The sequence below is a fragment of the Pagrus pagrus genome (assembly GCF_965226575.1).
Source record: "Pagrus pagrus genome assembly, chromosome: 15".
NCBI classification, from domain to species: Eukaryota; Metazoa; Chordata; class Actinopteri; order Spariformes; family Sparidae; genus Pagrus; species Pagrus pagrus.
The window spans coordinates 916,996-936,833 of record NC_140199.1 but is presented as its reverse complement, the minus strand read 5'-3'; the positions used below and the strand labels follow the sequence as shown (position 1 = coordinate 936,833).

The 19,838-nt window shown below is 44.9% G+C and overlaps 3 protein-coding genes and 1 long non-coding RNA gene across 9 annotated transcripts; 3 read left to right on the top strand and 1 right to left on the bottom strand.

Moving 5' to 3' along the window:
- Positions 1–1,678: 1,678 nt before the first annotated feature.
- ncoa4 (nuclear receptor coactivator 4) lies at positions 1,679–12,411 on the bottom strand. Of its 6 annotated transcripts, XM_084375941.1 has the most exons (13): positions 12,255–12,411; positions 8,544–8,667; positions 7,101–7,241; positions 6,840–6,931; positions 5,384–5,492; positions 5,216–5,296; positions 4,777–4,899; positions 4,056–4,689; positions 3,972–4,013; positions 3,871–3,929; positions 3,467–3,766; positions 2,888–2,980; positions 1,679–2,615 (listed from the first exon to the last, which is right to left on the bottom strand). In XM_084375941.1, exons 1-13 carry the CDS (start codon positions 12,290–12,292, stop codon positions 2,610–2,612), a joined length of 1,842 nt encoding a protein of 613 aa, XP_084232067.1. In that variant the 5' UTR covers positions 12,293–12,411; the 3' UTR covers positions 1,679–2,609. The 6 variants fall into 6 exon arrangements, with proteins under 6 accessions (XP_084232067.1, XP_084232065.1, XP_084232068.1 ...); XM_084375939.1 differs by having other exon boundaries at positions 3,972–4,689; XM_084375942.1 differs by lacking the exon at positions 3,972–4,013.
- LOC311270801 lies at positions 2,612–5,321 on the top strand. The gene is made up of 3 exons (XR_014624302.1): positions 2,612–2,707; positions 4,801–4,938; positions 5,230–5,321. It is a non-coding gene; the product is annotated as an uncharacterized lncRNA (long non-coding RNA).
- A 760-nt stretch (positions 12,412–13,171) lies between the features above and the next one.
- Positions 13,172–16,181, top strand: yipf3 (Yip1 domain family, member 3). Its single transcript, XM_084375951.1, has 9 exons — positions 13,172–13,440; positions 14,091–14,300; positions 14,523–14,629; positions 14,717–14,762; positions 14,984–15,076; positions 15,212–15,343; positions 15,434–15,547; positions 15,626–15,749; positions 15,833–16,181. The coding sequence occupies exons 1-9, from the start codon at positions 13,369–13,371 to the stop codon at positions 15,952–15,954; spliced, it is 1,020 nt and encodes a 339-aa protein (XP_084232077.1). The 5' UTR covers positions 13,172–13,368; the 3' UTR covers positions 15,955–16,181.
- Positions 16,182–17,046: 865 nt separating this feature from the next.
- Positions 17,047–19,635, top strand: dnph1 (2'-deoxynucleoside 5'-phosphate N-hydrolase 1). Its single transcript, XM_084375959.1, has 5 exons — positions 17,047–17,210; positions 17,260–17,410; positions 18,871–18,942; positions 19,060–19,170; positions 19,415–19,635. Exons 2-5 carry the CDS (start codon positions 17,275–17,277, stop codon positions 19,531–19,533), a joined length of 438 nt encoding a protein of 145 aa, XP_084232085.1. The 5' UTR covers positions 17,047–17,210; positions 17,260–17,274; the 3' UTR covers positions 19,534–19,635.
- The last annotated feature ends 203 nt before the right edge of the window (positions 19,636–19,838 follow it).

The window sequence follows — 19,838 nt, the reverse complement described above, 5'->3', positions numbered from 1 at the left end:
GTAAACAGTCTGAATAAAACACCTGAACAAACAGAGCAGAGTCCATTGTGGACGTGAGGCCAGGACCGTGGTTGTCTTGTACAGTGTCCTCCTGTACAGTACAGTACACTACAGTATGACAGTACTACTCTCTGACCTCTGAGGGTTTTAAACAGACTGAAGTCAGAGTGATGTCACAGCTCTATCAGTGTCCTCCTGATGGAGGGTGTGACCTCATCAGCTGCAGTAAACAGGAAGCTTATCTGTGTGTGTGTGTGTGTGTGTGTGTGTGTGTGTGTGTGTGTGTGTGTGTGTGTGTGTGTGTGTGTGTGTGTGTGTGTGTGTGTGTGTGTGTGTGTGTGTGTGTGTGTGTGTGTGTGTCTCAGCTGATGACTCTCAGCAGTTTCTTGTGAACACGTTCAGTATTTTGTGTTTGTCTTTATTCAGTAAACTCATTAGAACATGACAGGACTGATGATGTCAGACTGGTTTTACGTACGTGTGTGTGTGTGTGTGTGTGTGTGTGTGTGTGTGTTCAGGTAACCTGTCAGGTAGTTTCTTCCTGCTCATCATGTTTCTGTCCTGAGGGGTGAAGAATGTTTGGTTTTCTCTTGTGATCATTTCCCGTTTGATCTCAGCAGTTTTCAGAGTGTTTGACCTGAGAACTGGAATAATTTTATTTCATCTGTGAAATACAAAAACTTTAAATATTCCAGGATCATGTTTGTCGGGCAAAATAATTGTTTCCTCTCAGATTTTTTTAAAACCTTCTGAAAAACAATCTGTGAAAACAGGTTTTTAAAAAAAACCTGGAGGACTTTTTTAATCCCACGAAAAAAAGAAATGATTTTTCCTCCTGATGTTTTTTTCACCTCCTGGACTCCAACTCGGTTTCACACGTAAAAAAAAAAATCCTTGTGGAGAATCGTCTTTTCAACAGTGTTTTTTCTTCATGTGTGGAATCAAGTGGGGGAAAATATAAAATAAATCCAGTTGGTTTCACATGTGGGGGAAAAAAATACGATTATTATAAATACGATTATCCTGCAACGCTCTCAGGTGCAGAAGCCCTGAGCGGCAGGTGAGAACTTGTTTCTGGTGATTAATTTTCTAAATTCAGATAATGTCATTCAATGACAATTCAACGTGTTGAACCCAGTGAAAAAAATATATATTTTCAAGAGGAAAGTGAGGCTCATGTATTTAAGTGTTTGTTTCTGTAATACTCATTTTAGGCTGAAGTACGACTACTCGTCGTAAATAAGATGAAAAGAATCCGTGTTGGTAAAAAAGTACTAACACCAAACTATAAAAATACTTATATAATACTTACATAATATAATAATAGGGATGTCCCGAGCCAAGAAAAAAACAGCTTGGATGCAGGTGATTTTTTCTTAATGCAGCTGTATTACAGGAAAATATTAGTTGGGGCTAAGAATCGGATCGGGACTCGGTATCGGCAGATACTGAATATTAAATGACTCGGATCGGGATCGGGACGTCCCTTAATAATAATACTGGGATTGAAAATGTTATTTTAGTAAAAGTATAAAAATCCAAACGTCAGATTTTATAAACTGTAACTTAAAGTAACTCCCTCTGAGATGAAGTACCTGAAACTTGTACCTGAAACTTGTACCTGAGTGTAGTACTTGAGTAAATGTACCGAGTTACAGTGATGTCACAGATGCAGTGATGATGTCAGCATGTTTTATTACTGTAAAGAATCACAGCAGGAAAAGAGAACTGATGACATCACAGCCCCCCCCCCCCCCCCCACACACAGCTTCAATAAAAAGCACCAATCACTGCTGACTACAGAATCATGTGACCCGTCTGCAAACGCAGTGATTCTGTGCCCTGAACTTGTCTTACAGGTGGATGATGACACGTGACGAGCTCCACCAATCAGACGCTTTGCATCAGAGACGTCAAGGTTCAATTTGATGACTTAAACTTTGACACTTGACAGGAAGTAGATCTCTGTAGTTCAGCAGTTTCACAGGAAAAAAAACAACGAAGAAGAAAGTTTTCCACCAATCAGGCAGAAGTGAAATCATAAAAACAGATTGGTTAAAATAAGCTTCGTTAAAATAAAGGTTAGTTTATATCCATGTTCAACTCCGCCCACCATATATATGACCCTGTGCCCTTGACTCCGCCCCCTCTCCTCCTGTCAGAATGAGCTGATGAAATGCATTCTGGGACGTTTTTCATTCATCTGCATTTCATCAGTTCATCTCGACAGTTATCTTCAACAAAAATCCATCAATCGTCAGTTGATGACCAGGATCAATAACGAGCCGCTGGTGACTCCAAATAAAATAAAACGACTGATTTCATCTCGTTAGTCAAAGTCAATGTTACGATCAGGGACTGTTTGATAGATTACCTCAAATAATCAATAAAGTTAAAATAATCAATCATTAACTGAGTTTTTCCTGTTCTCTAAACTCGGGTATATTGATCGGTGAGTTCTTGATCCTGATTGGAGGAGAGCGGGCAGCAGCTCAGCCTGATGATGTCACAGGAAGAAGGCGGCGGCGATGGTTAGATTGTGATCGTGTGCGCTGATCAGCAATAAAGTGACTCCCAGAAGAGAGAAGAAGAAGAAACATCCATCATCATCACATCTGGAGGGAGAAGAGTCAGAGAAACAGTTATTGATCGTCACTGAGCTCCATAACGATCAATCAGACACCGTACAGACTGCACCTGTGGACAGGTGAGTTGTCACGCATTCTGATTCTCCAACTGCACCCTGAACACAGCACATACCTCCTGAACCGCCTGCTATGCTAACGTTAGCTTTGTAAGCACTGTAGCTGCAGTCTGAGCCTCTTACACAGAGCAGCTGTTAGCATTAGCATTAGCATTAGCAGTGTCTGCTGTGGGTGTGACTCACCTGTTCAGGGGCTTTGTGCAGCCATTTGTCTTTGTCTCCGCCCACCTTCATACAGGAGAACAGGTCACAGACCATGGGCAGCACCAAGCGCTCCTACACAGGAAACAGGAAGTAAACAGTCAGTAAAACAATCTGTAAATAGTCGTATACAAACAGTCAGTAAATGAAGGTTAAAGCAGTCGGTAAGTAAAAGCCAGTAAAATAGTCTCTAAACAGTCAAAAATCAGCATATAAACAGTCGATAAATACAACTAGTGAGTGAGTTAAACAGTTGGCAAATAGAACAGTCAGTGGTCTGTAAAATAGTCTTTAAACAGTCAGCAAATCAGCCAGTATATAAAGTCAAATACAACTTAAGTCAGTAAGTTAACAGTAAAATAATCTGTAAATAAAGTATGTAAACAGTTGGTAAATAAAAGTCTGTAAAATAATCTCTAAACAGTCAGAAAATGAGTCGATATATAAACAGTCCACAAATATAACTAAACAGTCCATAAACAGTCAAGCAGATAAACATGGCAGTAACCAGTTGGTAAACAGGTGTGCTGCTCTGTTATTGGTCTGTACTGGTCCTGTTACCTGAGCCTGACTCCTCTTCTTTAGCAGCCATTTGTCCTCCTCTGGGGCTGGGCGGGGCTGACCTCCTGACCCCGGAGCAAGAGGACACGTCTGTCCTGGAAGAACCCAGAGTTCTGGATCCAGAGGGAGCTGGAACAGAGAGGAGGGCTTGAACTGGGAGCTGTGCTCCTCCCTGCTGGCCTTCTCCTCCTCAGGAGCCACCCAGCCAGAGAGGGAGGAGGTGAGATCCTGCAGAGGAGTCCTGCAGGAGGAGGAGGAGGTGTTGGTTGGGTGGAGCCAGGCCTCCAGGATGGCCTGAACCTGAGGAGAGAACAGTTCCTGATCAATAATTAATACAAACTGTGTGTTTCATCTCAAGTGTGTTTGTCCGTCACATGACTGAAATCATCTGGAGGACAGCTCACCTTCTGTTCCTGCTCCCTGTGGTGCAGTGTGGGTGGAGCATTCTTGGTGGTGGGCGGGGTGTTCTTGACAGTGGGTGGGGTGGTGCTGGTGGTGGGCGGGGCGTTCTTGACAGTGGGCGGGGTGGTGCTGGTGGTGGGCGGGGTGTTCTTGGCAGTGGGCGTGGTGGTGCTGGTGGTGGGCGGGGCGTTCTTGGCCACAGGGACTCCGTTCTTGTCTCGTCCGTCCTGTCGCAGCAGCCAGAGGCTCAGAGCTTCTTTCCCACAGTTCTCTTCACAGACGCAGTCGGAGTAGGTGGAGCAAACCTCATTGGCTTTGCAGGTCTGCTGCAGCGGCACCACCTGCTGAAGCCACGCCTCAAGAACTGCTGGAGGTGCGGTGGTTGGTGAGGCGGGGCTAGAGGGGGGCGGGGTCTTCAGGCACTTGAGCTGGCCCAGGTTCTCGATCTCCATGGCCTTGGTGGTCTGGCAGCAGGAGGAGCAGTCGGCTGCAGGTCGGCTCGACCCTGCCAGCCATTCACCAGATGACCAGCTGTCCTCGAACGGCTTCAGCACCCGCCGCCACCGCTCGCCGTCTGACATGGTCTCCATGGCAGCAGTTGCTGGGGTGATGAGCCAGTCACTCAGCTCCTCCTCCTCCTCCTCAGGAGAGACAAGAAACTCTGATTCATCGATCTTCTCGATGGAGAAGGAGGAGCTACAGCTGCTGGTGGTCCGCTCTCTGCTGAGGGGGGCGTGGTCCTGGAGGAGCCACGCCTCCAGGTCCCTGAGCTGACCCCAGGCCTGCAGGAAGTCCACCGAGGTCAGGACGGGACAGGAAGTCTAACACAAACACAGGACGTCACTTTGAGTTCTGATCAACTTTATAAATGTGTCTGATGAAATGTCTTCTGATGTCGTCCGTCTCACCTGACTCTCCTTCTGTGACACCAGCCAATCCTCGGGCTTCTTGCTGGACTGGTAGCCAATAGGAGCGCTGGTTACTGGAGCAGTTCCCAGCAGCCAGTCGCCCAGAGCGCCGGCCTCCATCTTCTGCAGAGACAGAAACATCATGAGGTCAGAGGACAAACGGTATGTGATACCACAGTGAAAGTACACTGATGGTGTACTACAGTCAGATACTAGTACTGCACTGTGACATCACTAAAACACACAGAAAGTAAAGCAGGTCTGGTTGTTAAGTGCAGCTCAGCGTGTCAGTCACATTATCACATGCTAAACTATCCACATGTTAGCATAGCTGCAGACAGCAGCAGCCTGGTCCTGTGTCTCCAATACATGTGAAGAAGTTTATTACAGTGTGAAGTATCTAAGTACGTCTGTTACTGTTAGACGGTGAGCTCTGTACCTGTTTCTTGGCAGCGATTGGACAACTCTGCACCTGACCTCTCTGGTGGGCGGGGCTCTGAGAGGACATGCCCTCCACAAGCTGTAAAACAGGAAGTAAAGAGAACAGCTGATCAGCATCAGGACCTCAGACACAACGTGTGTGTGTCTGTGTCTGTGTGTGTGTTACCTGAGCAGTGACGCTGCCAAACGAGGTGATGGCCTGCCTCAGAGAGCGAGTGTCGGCGTGGAAACGGAGCTCAGGTGTTTCCTCTGGAGTCAGACTGAGAGAAGACAACCTGCAACACGGGAGGAGAAAACACCTGTTGTTAGAGACATGAGACCTCCTGCTCCTCCTCCTCCTGCTCCTCCTGAGACTGTTTTCTGTATTTGTGCTTTAAAAACGACTGAAGCGATTTTCAGTTGACGGACTCGTCGATCGATCAGTTAGTTTCCTGCTCTGTTGATGTTTGAGCTGCTGACTATTCAACGTGTGTTTGTTTGTCTCCACCTGACCTTTAATAAACAGCTTGCAGTCATTAATTATGATCCTCAGTGTTTTCAGCCCGTTTCATTTACTGAACGTGTTAATAAATCAGATATATATGATCCACTGAACATCAACAGAAGCAGCTCGACTACAAACCAGAGGAAGAAACTACCACCAATCACTGCTGCAGACCATGATGATGTAATCATGATCACTACAGAGGCCCTGAAGGTCCAAACAAGACATGTGACTCACTGACCAGCAGAGACATCAGTCTTTAAATCATCAGGAGGATCAGAGTAACACGTATTTTTAGCAGCTGTCTGGTCCATCAGGGTTCAGTTACACTGACAACACACCAGGTTGATCCTTTAACGTCTCATTATGAAGTTAATGATGATTACACAGTGTAATGTCTACAACAATGACATCATCACAGTTTAGACTGCTGCTCGTTAATCCTCACTGTCTGACAGGAAGTCATCATGTCTGCTGTCTCCTCATCAGAGACTCAACCAATAAACTCAGTTCTGTCCTGTGTGCAGGGTATACGATCACATTTTAACCAGCCAAAGTATCTTTTGAGCGGCAACTGAACTGTTCACAATCACAACCTTAACTAAGATTTCCTGTAGGAAACACTGAACAGCATCAAGATAATTGGCCACTGATTGTTTTTTAGTGGGGAACTATATAAGTGAAGGTTTCAGATACTGTTAAAAGAATCATAACTTTCAATATTGAGATATTGAAAATTAAAGTTATGATTCTTTATTCTACCGTTGACAGATGTTGCACTTCATGGTATTAGCGCTGCTGTTGTACACCAACCACTTGCCCTTTTCGCACAGAGACGCCGCATTATCGCCGCAGCGGTGGTTCACCAATTCTTTGCCATTGTTTGACGGTGGACAGCGAGGGACAAATGTAACATTTGAAATGCAATCAGTAGATCTGCTGCAGCTGTAAACTGTGTCTGTTTTACTGTTTGGCATTTATGTTGAAAGTTATATAGCAAAGTCGGCATATTTCAGCAGCCTGCCAATGGCGTGTGACCTATTTATTTTACTCGCCAAAACATATTTTTTCACGCATTTGGTGAGTGGTGGGTGCCAATTTTAAACCCTGCCTGTGTGTCTGTGTGTGTGTGTCTCACTTCTCCATGCAGCTGGTCAGCTGGTTGCTCAGGTCGTTGCTGCTGTTGGAGTTCTGCATCTGATGGACGATCACATCAAACTGACCTCGCAGCTGAAACACAGACACACGGTCAGCACAGAGTGGACTGTCACCAGCATATGAGCAGTATATAAACAGTATAGAAACAGTGTATAAACAGTATATGAGCAGTATATAAACAGTATAGAAACAGTATATAAACAGTATATGAGCAGTATAGAAACAGTATATAAACAGGTACCCAGTGCAGCTGGTGCAGCTGCTGCTGCAGAGTCTCGGTCTTGAGTTGTTCCAGCAGCTCGATCTGACCGAGCAGCCAAACCTCTCTGCAGCGCAGCGCCTCCTGCTGACGGCTCACACAGCTCTGCAGCTCAGCACGCACCTGAGACAGGGAGACAGGGAGACAGGAGAGAGGTGAGACATGAGGTCATCCTGATAATTAACAAAATATTCTTAAAACTTTAAATTAAAAACTAAAACATCTGGAGAGGAAACAGATCAGATCAGACAGATTACACTCGTCACTGGCCCCTCAGGGCTTCCGTAGAGGACACGCTTCCTCCAGTACGAGCTGTGTTTTCTCACACACCTCTGCAGTGAATCATCTAAGAAGCTGCTGTGTTGAACTCACAGAACCGAAGACTGAATGTTAATCCCTCAGGTTCATGTGAGCGCACATCGCAGCATCACGCACTGAAACAGCTGTGATTGGTCCATCTGGTAGCATCTGACTCTCAGCTCCTCCTCCTGTGCTTAGCGGCGGTGCTAACAGAGACTGACCTGTAGTGTCGCAGTAAACACACCGACCTCTTCAGCTGTTTCAGTCGTACTGACCAACTGTAGTACTTCAAAACATGTCGAGTACTTCAAAACACGTCGAGTACTTCAAAAAACTTCCTCCTCCTCCGTCAGAGTGTCTGGACTACACAGACCTCCACCTGAGTGAAACCAGGTAACTTCAGTCCTGCTGTCCTCTGTGGACACTCAGTCTGTCCTCTCTGTCCAGAGACACAGCTGAGAGATGAAGAGGTCTCTGTGTTTACTGAGGTGCAGCTCCTCCACACACACACACACACACACACACCGACTCTGATCAGCCTGAAACGATCAATCAGTGAACAGAGTGAGTTTACCTGAAGCGGCAGCAGGACACAGGTGAGCTCAGGAGCTGAACGTGTTCTCTCTCTCTCTGCACTCTGTTATATACTCACTCTGCCACACCCTCTCTCTCTCTCTCTCTCCGGTCTTTTATATGCCGACTCCACCTCCACACACACAGACACACACACACACACACACACACACACACACACACACACACAGAGTAACAGACACACACTCACAGACACAGAGATATGACATGTCTACGGTTAATTGCGCCCGGGTTACCGCAGCAACTGCAGGACCACACACACACACACACACACACACACACTCTGAGGTCAGCTGCTGATTGGACGATCAGAAATCACCATCACACACTCAGACAATCAGTCACTGATGGTTTCCTGTCGATCGACGTATTGATTATCAGAATACACTGAACTTGGAGAGGTGAGTCACGTGACGCCTGCAGCTCACTGTAACCTGTTGTGCACCTGTCTCACTTCACCTGTCTCACCTGGACCAGACAGACAGACAGACAAACACTCAGACAGATGATGATGATGATGAAGGTGCTGACCTCTCTGGTGTTCTCTCTCAGCTGCTGCTCAGCCTTCGTCACGCTGCTGATGGCGTCCTCCAGCTGATCCTGAGCCAGTCGACACTGCTTCAGACCGCCGCTCGCTGACGTCTCAGACGCCATCCTGACAGGAAACAGGAAACAGTGTTAAAATAAAACAGGTCGGACTGGAATTTAATGAAGAGGAACGTTGAGTGATGATGTCACTGTGATATCACGAAAACAGCTGTAGGTCTATTAATAACTGCAGGGTTTTTTTTAAAGGGATTTTATGAAAACTTCAGCTGGAGGATCAAAACTTTCTCTTCTGTTTTCTTCTTCCGCTCGTCTTCACTTCTGCTTTTCATCTAAACAGCTCGTCTGTTTCTTCACTGTTGAGCTCTCATCACTTCCTCGCTCATAACGTTGGACTGATCAGACACAAACAGCTGCTTCACCTTCTTCACATCACATTATGTTCACTAATACTGAAGATAAAGAAATGTTTTTATTTCCTTCACTCATCTCACAGTCGCATGTTCATGACAAACATCAGAACTGAAACTTACTGCAGAACATCTGCTTTAACTTCTGATGTCATGTACTCTGAAGGAATCATTTTAAGGTGACACACAATAGTCTCAGAAACAAACATCAGTTTGACTGAAGTGTGTTTGACGATGAGATTAATCTCGTCTCAGTTCAGTCAGAGACAGAAACTTGTCGGTGTACAGTTGTATTTTTCTGTTTAGAAGGAAAATGTGTGTCAGAATATTTCCTTTCTTCACATTTAGTGAGTTTCTGTTGTTGACTTGTTACTCGGTGGTGAACTGGCTGCTTTTACATCTCCAGCTGAAGCTACAGGCGTCAGACTGTCACTCTGAGCTGCAGAGTGCAGCAGACGGTCATTATTGATCCATAACAACAATAAACTTTATTTATACAGCACAAAGTGCTGAGACATCGGTCTCCTGATCGGCGTGTCCCGCCACAGTTTCAGTTAAAAACAGAATAAAAGCATGAGACACTGACCACACTGCTGACTCAGCACACTGTGAACAGGTGAGTCCTGACAGGTGAGGATTCACTGTGTCTGTTGTTGTGGTGTGAGTCAGCTGACCACAGATCAGAGTTTGATTCAGACCTCCAGCTGTTTGTCACCACCGCTGCTTTGTGCTCTGTGATTGGTCAGAGAGCTGCTGGTCACCACAACCCACTGGGATCAGACCAGTCAGACCACGGAGCTGTTTATAGACCCAGCTGGACCTCAGTCACCACGGCAACACATCAAGTACTGCCAGGTATACCTGACGGAGTACTTTAAAACGTCAGTGATCGTGTGTCACATGACTGTTGTGTTAGTGGGCAGAGTGGGCGTGGCCTCAGGGTGCGGCGCTGCAGCGGTATCAGCTGTTAACAGTCAGCTGAGAAGACGCTGATAACACACACACACACACACACACACACACACACACACAGTGAGCTGGTGTGTGTGTCATCAGCTGTTAGACGACTCAAGAAGTCAGCCACGAGACTGATCGATCATTCAGCTCATTACGACTGTGAGGGATTCATCAATAATATGAATCCAGATCCAGAACTATTGATTATTACATCCTGGATGTTTCAGTCCAACGCGACGTCAAGTTCAGTTTATCAAATCAAACATTAAATATTTTTTTACTTTAAAAAAGATTTTAACAACTAATCAATTAATAAAATATTAAACTACGTGTTTTAGATCATTTTCTGACATTTTAGAAACCAAACAATTAATCAATGAATCAGCTGATTAATCATCAGTTAAAATAAAAGTTAACGCAGTGAAAATAAGACACATTAGAGATGTTGTGTTCATCAGCAGCTCGTCTCGACAGGACGTATAAATAAAGTTTTGTTGGTGTAAATAAACCTGATCAGCTCTCTGAGGGTCTGAACGACTTATTGATTCTGTCTCATAATAAGTTTCCAGCAGCCGGATGATCTGAACAGAAGTGTGAGCTGTGACACATGAAGCTACACTGACAGACAAACTAAGCCAAGTACACATTTGAGGTACTTTTACTGCAGTAAATCTTCAACTAAACTAAAACTGCACTCTATTAAAACCACTGAGGGTCTTTAAATACAACACGCAGTATAAAGTACTTCAAACTAACAGTAAATACTAACACATGAATGTATCAGTAGTGATATCTAGTATTAACACAATATTCGGTGGCAGTATAAAGAACTTTTACTTTGGATATTCAAGTACATTTAAGATTTCAATGCAAAGCTTTTACTTATAAAAAAAAGTATTTTCACATGATAGTTTTAGTACTTTTACCTCAGTAAAGTATCCAAGTACTTACTTAGCAGGAAACATCTTAATAATTTACTTTTTGTTTCCCTTGTAGACACTTTGTTTTTCTGCCTCACTGCTGATCTGATCAATAACTCTACTAATCAATAACTATGACAATAATAATGATCAGGTCCATGTGGAGCTGAATGAGGGATCGTACCTGCTGTCGGTGACTCACGGGTGATAAATACCGCACACTGATCCTGCCTGGAGCCGCAGACGGTGCGGATAAAGCGGGTATTGTTGCGTGTTTGTGTCAGAGCTCAGAGGAATGAGGAAACCACTGCCGACTGTCCGCCATCACGGCCTGCAGGCCCGCACGTACACGCAGGAGGAGGGCCGGGGCCCCGCGGAGGAGGCCGGCCCGTCAGCGCCTCCTCCTTCATATCCTTCATAATCTCACCCATCATATTTCCTCTGTTAGTGATTAACCAGGAGGTGACAGAGGCCAGAGGACCCGCTGATAACTCGCTTTCACATTAACCCACAGCAAACGTGACATGGAGCGGTCTCAGCTCAGCTCACCAGACTCCATACAAAAACAACGCATGTTTATTGACATCAGGCGTGTTGGACCGAGGGCACAGCTGACACGCGAACTTCAACCGTTCTCTGAATCTCAAAGGTCTCCTGGAAAACTCTGCTTACTCATTAAACACCAGCACCACTTCATTTTAATAAGATGTCTCATTTAATAATCACTTCTCCGCTCTGCAGTTTATCCGAAGGAGACAGTATAAGAGAGGAATCACGTCTAAAAGTTGACATTTTGTTACAAGAGATATTTAAAGAGCAGTTATGTGTTAGCCGAATTACAGAGTGGATCATAGTACATGGGAAAATAATTTAAAAAAATAATGTTGTACTAATTAAAACCTTTATCTGAGGGGGACTGGAGAATTTGAGATTTTTTGGAGCGAGTTTGGTTTGAAAACACGTGACTTCGAGTAGATTGGAAATCTATATAATTACTGGGATGAGACGATGAAAATCTTTTTACAGAACCAAAAACTCTCTTATATCATCTCATGTTCTCTTATTATCTTATGTTTGTACCCAACTGGAGGTCACAGTGCGTTTTGAGCTCACGTACCATTAGCTGTTGGTTCAGCGAATCACATTATCGATTTTATCTACCGGCAGCAACATTGTTGAACTGTGACAACACTGACTACGAAATAATCTTTTTGAATTAATATCAGATCACGTCTTTCCTAAAGCTGAGAAGAAACCCGCAGCTTTACAGCTATAAACGTTAGCAGCTAGCTTAGAGTTAGCCTTTGTAGCAGGTCAGCTGAGCTAGCTGTTAGCAGTTAGCTGTGCTGTTAGCCGACATGTTCGATGAGAAAAGAGCGATTTTCGGAGCCGCAGACGGTTGAACTCACCGCGTGCCTTTGCTGTGAAGTCTCGACTTCGATGTCATAAATATCCAAGTTTGTTCGGTGACACGTTAAACTGAAAAACGGCTCCGGCGTTTCTTCCTGCTGGCACCCAATGTCACGATAACGTCAAGGAAAATAATACACATGCAGGGGTGGAGAAGTCTCGCGAGAACTACGAGCAACATCCCGTTCGAGCCAGGCACAGAGCGAGACTGCCCCCTGCTGGCGACACTGTGGGAAACTTTATTTATATTGTTGAAAGTATTTTTACTCAAGTATACTTTAGTACTGGTACTTCACCTGAAAACCTACTTAAAAATGATTGTTGTTATAAAATAATGCTTTTAAATATTCCTCTGGTTCTGAGCTGGCTGTCGCACAGAGACAGAGAACACACACCTACTGAGGAAAATATAAATAATCAATAAATCCGGTTTATAGAGCCCTCATTAAAAAAATATGAGTGTCATATGAGTGTTAACTTTTAAAGAAAATATTTCAAATAACGTTATTTATGGAGCAGAGTAAAACATTTTCTCTGTTCTCTTTTTCAAATAATATCTAACAAAAATATTAAATAATGTGCACAACTCCAGTGTTTTACAAGCTTTCTAGTTTTTGGACTGCAAAACTATTAGTTTATAATAATAATAATAACATACAAAAGGCTACTGTTTGGTGAAGTTTTGTTATAGGTGAAGTTTCTTTGTGTTTTTGCAAACAATAAATCATACTGAATGAATTAATGAATTAACTGATTCATGTTCAGCAGAGGAATAATCACTCAAACCAAACAGTTCATGTTAGAATAAAAGAGTTCAGTTAAAAACAGTTTTTTTTATGTTAAACACAAGTTTTACTGACAAACACGAGAATCTCGCGACATTTTGTTCCCAGCCTGAGTGACGTCATCACGTTGACTGCGTACAGCTGAGGGAGGCGGAGTCAGGCGGAGGCTCTGTGTGTCTGTGATGTAGATTTTGGAGCAGAAATCTTCAGATTTCAGACACTTTGTGTTCAGATTAAAGTCCGTCAGTGAGCGGAGGACACATCCACACCGTCACCGACCCGGAAACAACACGCTAACCCCACCGGGAGAGCTGCTGCTGCGGGGAACATGTCTGCGGGCTCCGGGAGCAGAAACACGAACACGGAACCGTGGGGAAGCTTCGATGATAACCTCATCCAGGTGAGCTAACATGCTAACCACACAGCTAACATGCTAACTGATCAGCTGACTGACCTCCTGACGGGACGACTAGTTAACGTGTTGACCAGGAGAGCCGACGTCACTTAATAACAGGTAACTAACGTGTCATACGGGCTAGCTTAATGCTAGCTAAGCTAACCCTCCACACTGACCAATAACAACCAGGCTAACTTACTACTGTCAATAAACGTGCTAATGTAACAAGCTAACAGTCTGACGTGCAGAGAACTGTGACTGGAACTGGTCTGACAGGCAGCCGAGCAGGTAAACACACCTGAGTGACGTCATGGCCGGTGGGGGATGAAGACTGCAGATCATTTACTCATTAAAGTACTAATACAGCAGTACAAATACTGTGTTACAGGTAGAAGTACTGCATTCACTCAAAATCTAAGTAAAAGTACACAAATACAGTCAGCTCCATGCAGTAAAAGTACACAAATACAGTCAGCTCCATGCAGTAAAAGTACACAAATACAGTCAGCTCCATGCAGTAAAAGTACACAAATACACTCAGCTCCATGCAGTAAAAGTATGACAAGTTCTGTTCTGATTTGAAACTATTGATTCATTAATAAGTTAATTAATAACCTGCTAACCTCTCGTGTTCCTCTTGTGTCTGTGTTCAGGGCGGCGGCTCGGCCGTCATCGACATGGAGAACATGGACGACACGTCGGGCTCGAGCTTCGAGGACATGGGCGAGATGCATCAGAGGATGAAGGAGGAGGAGGAGGTGGCAGCCGAGGCCGCCGCCACCGAGGATGACAACGCCGACGACGGGGAGTTCCTGGGCATGAAGGGGATAAAGGGTCAGCTGGGCCGACAAGTAGCCGACGAGGTGAGTAACACCTGAGGTCAGAGGTCAGAGGGTTGGTTTCCTGTCAGCAGTACTGAGACGTCACAGGTGCGATGTCAGTCACGTCAGGTGCTTCTGAGGTGCACACTCTGACAGTAAACTGAGGGGTGAAGATGTTTTCTTGTTCAGAGGCGACACCTGACAGGGTTCCAGCTGTTCTGATTGGTCGATCAGTCTGACCTCTAACCTGTGTGGTGTGTTCAGGTGTGGCAGGCGGGGAAGCGCCAGGCGTCCAGAGCCTTCAACCTGTACGCCAACATCGATATCCTGAGGCCGTACTTTGACGTGGAGCCGGTGCAGGTCCGCAGCAGGTAGGGCCTTTACTTCCTGTTTCTTGTCAACTGCTTCCTGTTTCCTGCTCAGTACTATGCTAACTGATGCTAACTGTTTCCTCTCAGGCTGATCGAGTCCATGATACCTATCCGCATGATCAACTTCCCCCAGGTACGCAACACTACTTCCTGTCTGTTCTCATCTGACAGAAACCAGGAGGGTTTACGTCAGTTACCATGGAAACTGACTCACCTGGTCAGAGTCAACATGTTTGTTCTTAAAGATGATGAAATCAAAATAAAGTTCATAAACACCTGTGAGATCTAGACTCAGGTCCAGGTTCTGGTCCCAGTCCTGGTCCAGTCCTCTGACAGTGTGTACTTCCTGTGTAGAAGATCGCAGGTGAGCTGTACGGTCCTCTGATGCTCGTCTTCACTCTGGTGGCGATCCTGCTGCACGGGATGAAGACGTCAGGGACAGTCATTGTAAGAACACACACACACACACACACACACACACACACACACACTCTCTGACAGAGCTGATAACACCTGATGTCACTGTGTGTGTGTGTGTGTGTGTGTGTGTGTGTGTGTGTGTGTGTGTGTGTGTGTGTGCAGAGGGAGGGCACTCTGATGGGAACAGCTATAGGAACTTGTTTTGGTTACTGGCTCGGCGTCTCCTCCTTCATCTATTTCCTGGCGTACCTGGTCAACGCTCAGATCACCATGCTGCAGACGCTCTCCCTGCTGGTCAGTACCAGAACTGCTGCTACACTACACACAGTACACAAATATGAAGATTGTCAGTAAGTGACATCACTTCCTGTGTGCCGTCACCAGGGTTACGGTCTGTTCGGTCACTGCGTCGTCCTCCTCGTCACCTACAACATCCACTTCCACTTCCTGTTCTACGTCCTGTGGCTGCTGCTGGGAGGCCTGTCCACGCTGCGCATGGTGAGAATTACATTTCCCATCAGCCCCTGCTGCCCCTAACTCAGCTGTGATCTGACTCTGTGTGTGCGTGTGTGTCAGGTGGCGGCCATGCTGTCTCGTACAGTCGGTCACACTCCTCGGCTGCTCCTCTGTGGGACTATGTCTCTGCTCCACATGCTCTTCCTGCTCTACCTGCACTTCGCCTACCACAAGATCGTAGAAGGTCAGATATGACATCACTTCCTGTCATCAAGGAACTGAACGTGCACCTGCTGTCAGAGTCACACTTCCTGTTTGTGGTTTCAGGGCTGCTGGACTCTCTGGAAGGACCCAACATGGCCCCCATGCAGCGGGTGGCCAGAGACGTGCCTGAGTTGACCCTGAACGCCACACTGAGGAGCCAGGGGGCGCTGCTGAGGGCCCGCTGAGGGCCAACAGAGGAGCCGGGGGGCGCTGCTGAGGGCCCGCTGAGGGCCAACAGAGGAGCCGGGGGGCGCTGCTGAGCGCCACACACAGAAACATCTCTTCCTGTTTTCTCTGTCTATGTTTGTACATTTTGATCGTCTGTTGTTCAGTTCGGGGTTTTATTTTGTTGTTTTATGTTCAGATGTATTTATAGTTTCTGTACAGACTCTAATAAACTTTATGGACTTTATCTGTTTGAGTTGTTGAACAATAATGATGATGATTTACACATTTTATTTTATAAATATATAATCCTGCATCACAGGTACAATTACTGCTTGATTCTTTCTCTACATGAACCATTTTAAATGTGTATTTAAATGTCAAGTTAAATCTGTTTGATATCTGACAGAAAATGTTTGAATAAAGCTGTTTATTCGTACATGTTGATAAATACTTCATCAAAGACCTCAGAATTTTACTTAGAGGAGATTCAAACTCATTTAATATTTACAATAATAATAATAATAATAACACAAACTGTCTCCATGAGTGAATAAAACAGCTGTTCTCAGAGGAAATAAGGTCCCAGAAAAGTGAACGGTGGCAGGGTCCGCCGCTTAAAACAGTATAAATGTTGTTGTCCTTTCAGGTCAGTTTGTTGATTCAGTTTATTCAGTCATGAAAACAAAGAGTTTATTTATTTAGTTTATGCAGAAAAGTAATGAGCCAATGAGGATCTTTCTCTGCTCATTAACATTTCTTCCCTAGAACTACAGACTGCTCCTTTAAACTACAGACTGCTCCTTTAATCTCCTCTTCTGTTTCTAAACGCACAATAAGGTGGTGCATCCGGCTACAAGAACTTTTATTTTGAAAAGCATATCAGGAATGTTCTTGTCAGTCAGTCAGACTGAACCTTTACTTTGACATTTGTTTTGAAAAAATGGGCTTTTGTACCCTGCGCGAGGCCTGTCAGGCAGCTCCAACAACGCCTCTGCTCTGCACCAATCAGAGGCCGAGGAGTACAGACGGCTGAGGTTCAGCCAATCACAGCGGAGAAAAGAGCCCGCTTACAGTGACGTACCTGCGAGACTGAGTTCAGGGAAACAAAGGGACAAGCGACGTCACCACGCAGAGCCTCGTTTGCATCCAGCGCGGGAAAAGGGCAGGACAAGCGACAGCCAACCTGCTGGAGACAGACGGAGAGAGACAGGCAGGAGACAGACAGAGAGACAGACAGGAGAGAGAGACAGGCAGGAGACAGACAGAGAGACAGGCAGAGAGAGAGACAGGAGAGAGAGAGAGACAGACAGAGAGACAGGCAGGAGACAGGCAGGAGGATGAAGGTGTATTTCTGCGGGTCGATCCGCGGCGGCAGAGATGACGTGCTCGTGTACCGGAAGATCGTAGAGAAGCTGCAGAGCTACGGGAGCGTGCTGACCGAGCACGTGAGCAGCTGCGAGCTCAGCGACAGAGGTCAGAGTTCAAACACACGCAGTACTACACGCTGTTCTACACACTGTACTACTACACACAGTACTACTACACACTGTACTACACACTGTACTACTACACACAGTACTACACACAGTACTACTACACACTGTACTACACACTGTACTACTACACGCTGTACTACACACTGTACTACACACTGTACTACTACACACTGTACTACACACAGTACTACTACACACTGTACTACACACTGTACTACACACTGTACTACTACACACTGTACTACACACAGTACTACTACACACTGTACTACACACTGTACTACTACACACTGTACTACACACTGTACTACACACTGTACTACTACACAGTACTACTACACACTGTACTACACACTGTACTACACACTGTACTACACACTGTACTACTACACACAGTACTACTACACACTGTACTACTACACACTGTACTACACACTGTACTACACACTGTACTACACACAGTACTACTACACACTGTACTACACACAGTACTACTACACACAGTACTACTACACACAGTACTACTACACACTGTACTACACACAGTACTACTACACACTGTACTACACACTGTACTACTACACACAGTACTACACACAGTACTACTACACACTGTACTACACACTGTACTACTACACACTGTACTACACACTGTACTACACACTGTACTACTACACACTGTACTACACACAGTACTACTACACACTGTACTACACACTGTACTACACACTGTACTACTACACACTGTACTACACACAGTACTACTACACACTGTACTACACACTGTACTACTACACACTGTACTACACACTGTACTACACACTGTACTACTACACAGTACTACTACACACTGTACTACACACTGTACTACACACTGTACTACACACTGTACTACTACACACAGTACTACTACACACTGTACTACTACACACTGTACTACACACTGTACTACACACTGTACTACACACAGTACTACTACACACTGTACTACACACAGTACTACTACACACTGTACTACTACACACTGTACTACACACAGTACTACTACACACTGTACTACACACAGTACTACTACACACAGTACTACTACACACTGTACTACACACAGTACTACTACACACTGTACTACACACTGTACTACACACTGTACTACACACAGTACTACTACACACTGTACTACACACTGTACTACACACTGTAGCCACATATGAAGAGTACTCGAGTAAAAGTCTTAAAGTATCTGAAGTTGAAGTACTGAAGTATCAAAGTATCAGTAAAGTAACTGATCATATTTACATATAAACTGAGTCAGCTGATCGTCACAATCAATGTTTTAGTTACTTTACAAATTACTTTTTAAATTTTTCACAGAAACTTAAAATAAGTTTGTAAACTGTGTGTGTGATGTCACTGAGCTGCTGCGCTGTGATTGGACAGGAGAGGACGCCGCAGCAGCAGGAGACCGAGCCATCCATGACCGAGACGTGGACTGGCTGAGACAGTCTGACGGTGAGCCTGATCACTGATTGATTGATTGATTGATTATTGGAGGGTGTCTCCAGGTTTGTGACCTCTGACCTGTGTGTGTGTGTGTGTGTGTGTGTGTGTGTGTGTGTGTGTGTTCAGTGGTCGTGGCGGAGGTGACACAGCCGTCTCTGGGCGTCGGCTACGAGCTCGGCCGAGCCGTCGACATGAAGAAGAAGATCTTCTGTCTGTTCAGACCGTCGTCAGGACGACGTGAGGACCCCCCTCCTCCCCCCTCCTCCCCATCAGACTGGTTCTGATATTATTGATGAGGATCGATGAGAATTTATTAGTTTAAACTAGAAAACAAGCTCCAGTTTAAACGGATCAGTTACTATAGAAGTACTCGAGTATTAATAGATGTAATGTAACTAGCAGCAGTAACAGTGGAGTGAGTCATTTTAGTACTTCCTGTTGTGGAGTTTGTGACGTGATGTCACTTCCTGTCTGTGCGCAGGTCTCTCTGCGATGATTCGAGGAGCCGATGACGGCGAGATGTTCGTGGTCAGAGACTACAGCGAGGACGAGGTGGAGAACGTTCTGGAAGAGTTCTTCAACAACCTCAAGAGAACCTGAAGATGTCGGACAAAAACGATCAATAAAGTTTAAAAAGATCTAAATAAAATCTTTGTTTGTTTTATCTGGAAACAACAAAATGTTTTTAATCAGACGAATCTAAAGAATTAAATCTGAAACTTTTATAACTGAAATTTCATCAAAACCATTAAACTGACACAAAGTCGTTAAATCAGCTGATTCATGACTGATCATGTGACTGATCACGTGACTGACTGATCAATACTGTTCAGGATCAATGATTCTGTCCGTGTGTCATCTTTGTGTTTTTAATATCTGATTGAACAGAACTTTAAATTTTTGTC

Bases quoted from the DNA above. Each gene is read 5' to 3' on its own strand.
- ncoa4 (XM_084375937.1), bottom strand. From the start codon at position 12,292: ATGACATCGAAGTCGAGACTTCACAGCAAAGGCACGCG. The intron at 7,242-8,543 runs GTCAGCACCTTC...TCCCTGTCTCAG, and splicing joins TGAGAGAGAACACCAGAGAG to GTGCGTGCTGAGCTGCAGAG. The intron at 3,767-3,870 runs GTGAGCTGTCCT...TTCTCTCCTCAG, and splicing joins ACAGGGAGCAGGAACAGAAG to GTTCAGGCCATCCTGGAGGC.
- yipf3 (XM_084375951.1), top strand. From the start codon at position 13,369: ATGTCTGCGGGCTCCGGGAGCAGAAACACGAACACGGAACCGTGGGGA. The intron at 14,630-14,716 runs GTAGGGCCTTTA...GTTTCCTCTCAG, and splicing joins CCGGTGCAGGTCCGCAGCAG to GCTGATCGAGTCCATGATAC. The intron at 15,344-15,433 runs GTCAGTACCAGA...TGCCGTCACCAG, and splicing joins TGCAGACGCTCTCCCTGCTG to GGTTACGGTCTGTTCGGTCA.
- dnph1 (XM_084375959.1), top strand. From the start codon at position 17,275: ATGAAGGTGTATTTCTGCGGGTCGATCCGCGGCGGCAGAGATGACGTG. The intron at 17,411-18,870 runs GTCAGAGTTCAA...GTGATTGGACAG, and splicing joins CTGCGAGCTCAGCGACAGAG to GAGAGGACGCCGCAGCAGCA. The intron at 19,171-19,414 runs GTGAGGACCCCC...GTCTGTGCGCAG, and splicing joins CAGACCGTCGTCAGGACGAC to GTCTCTCTGCGATGATTCGA.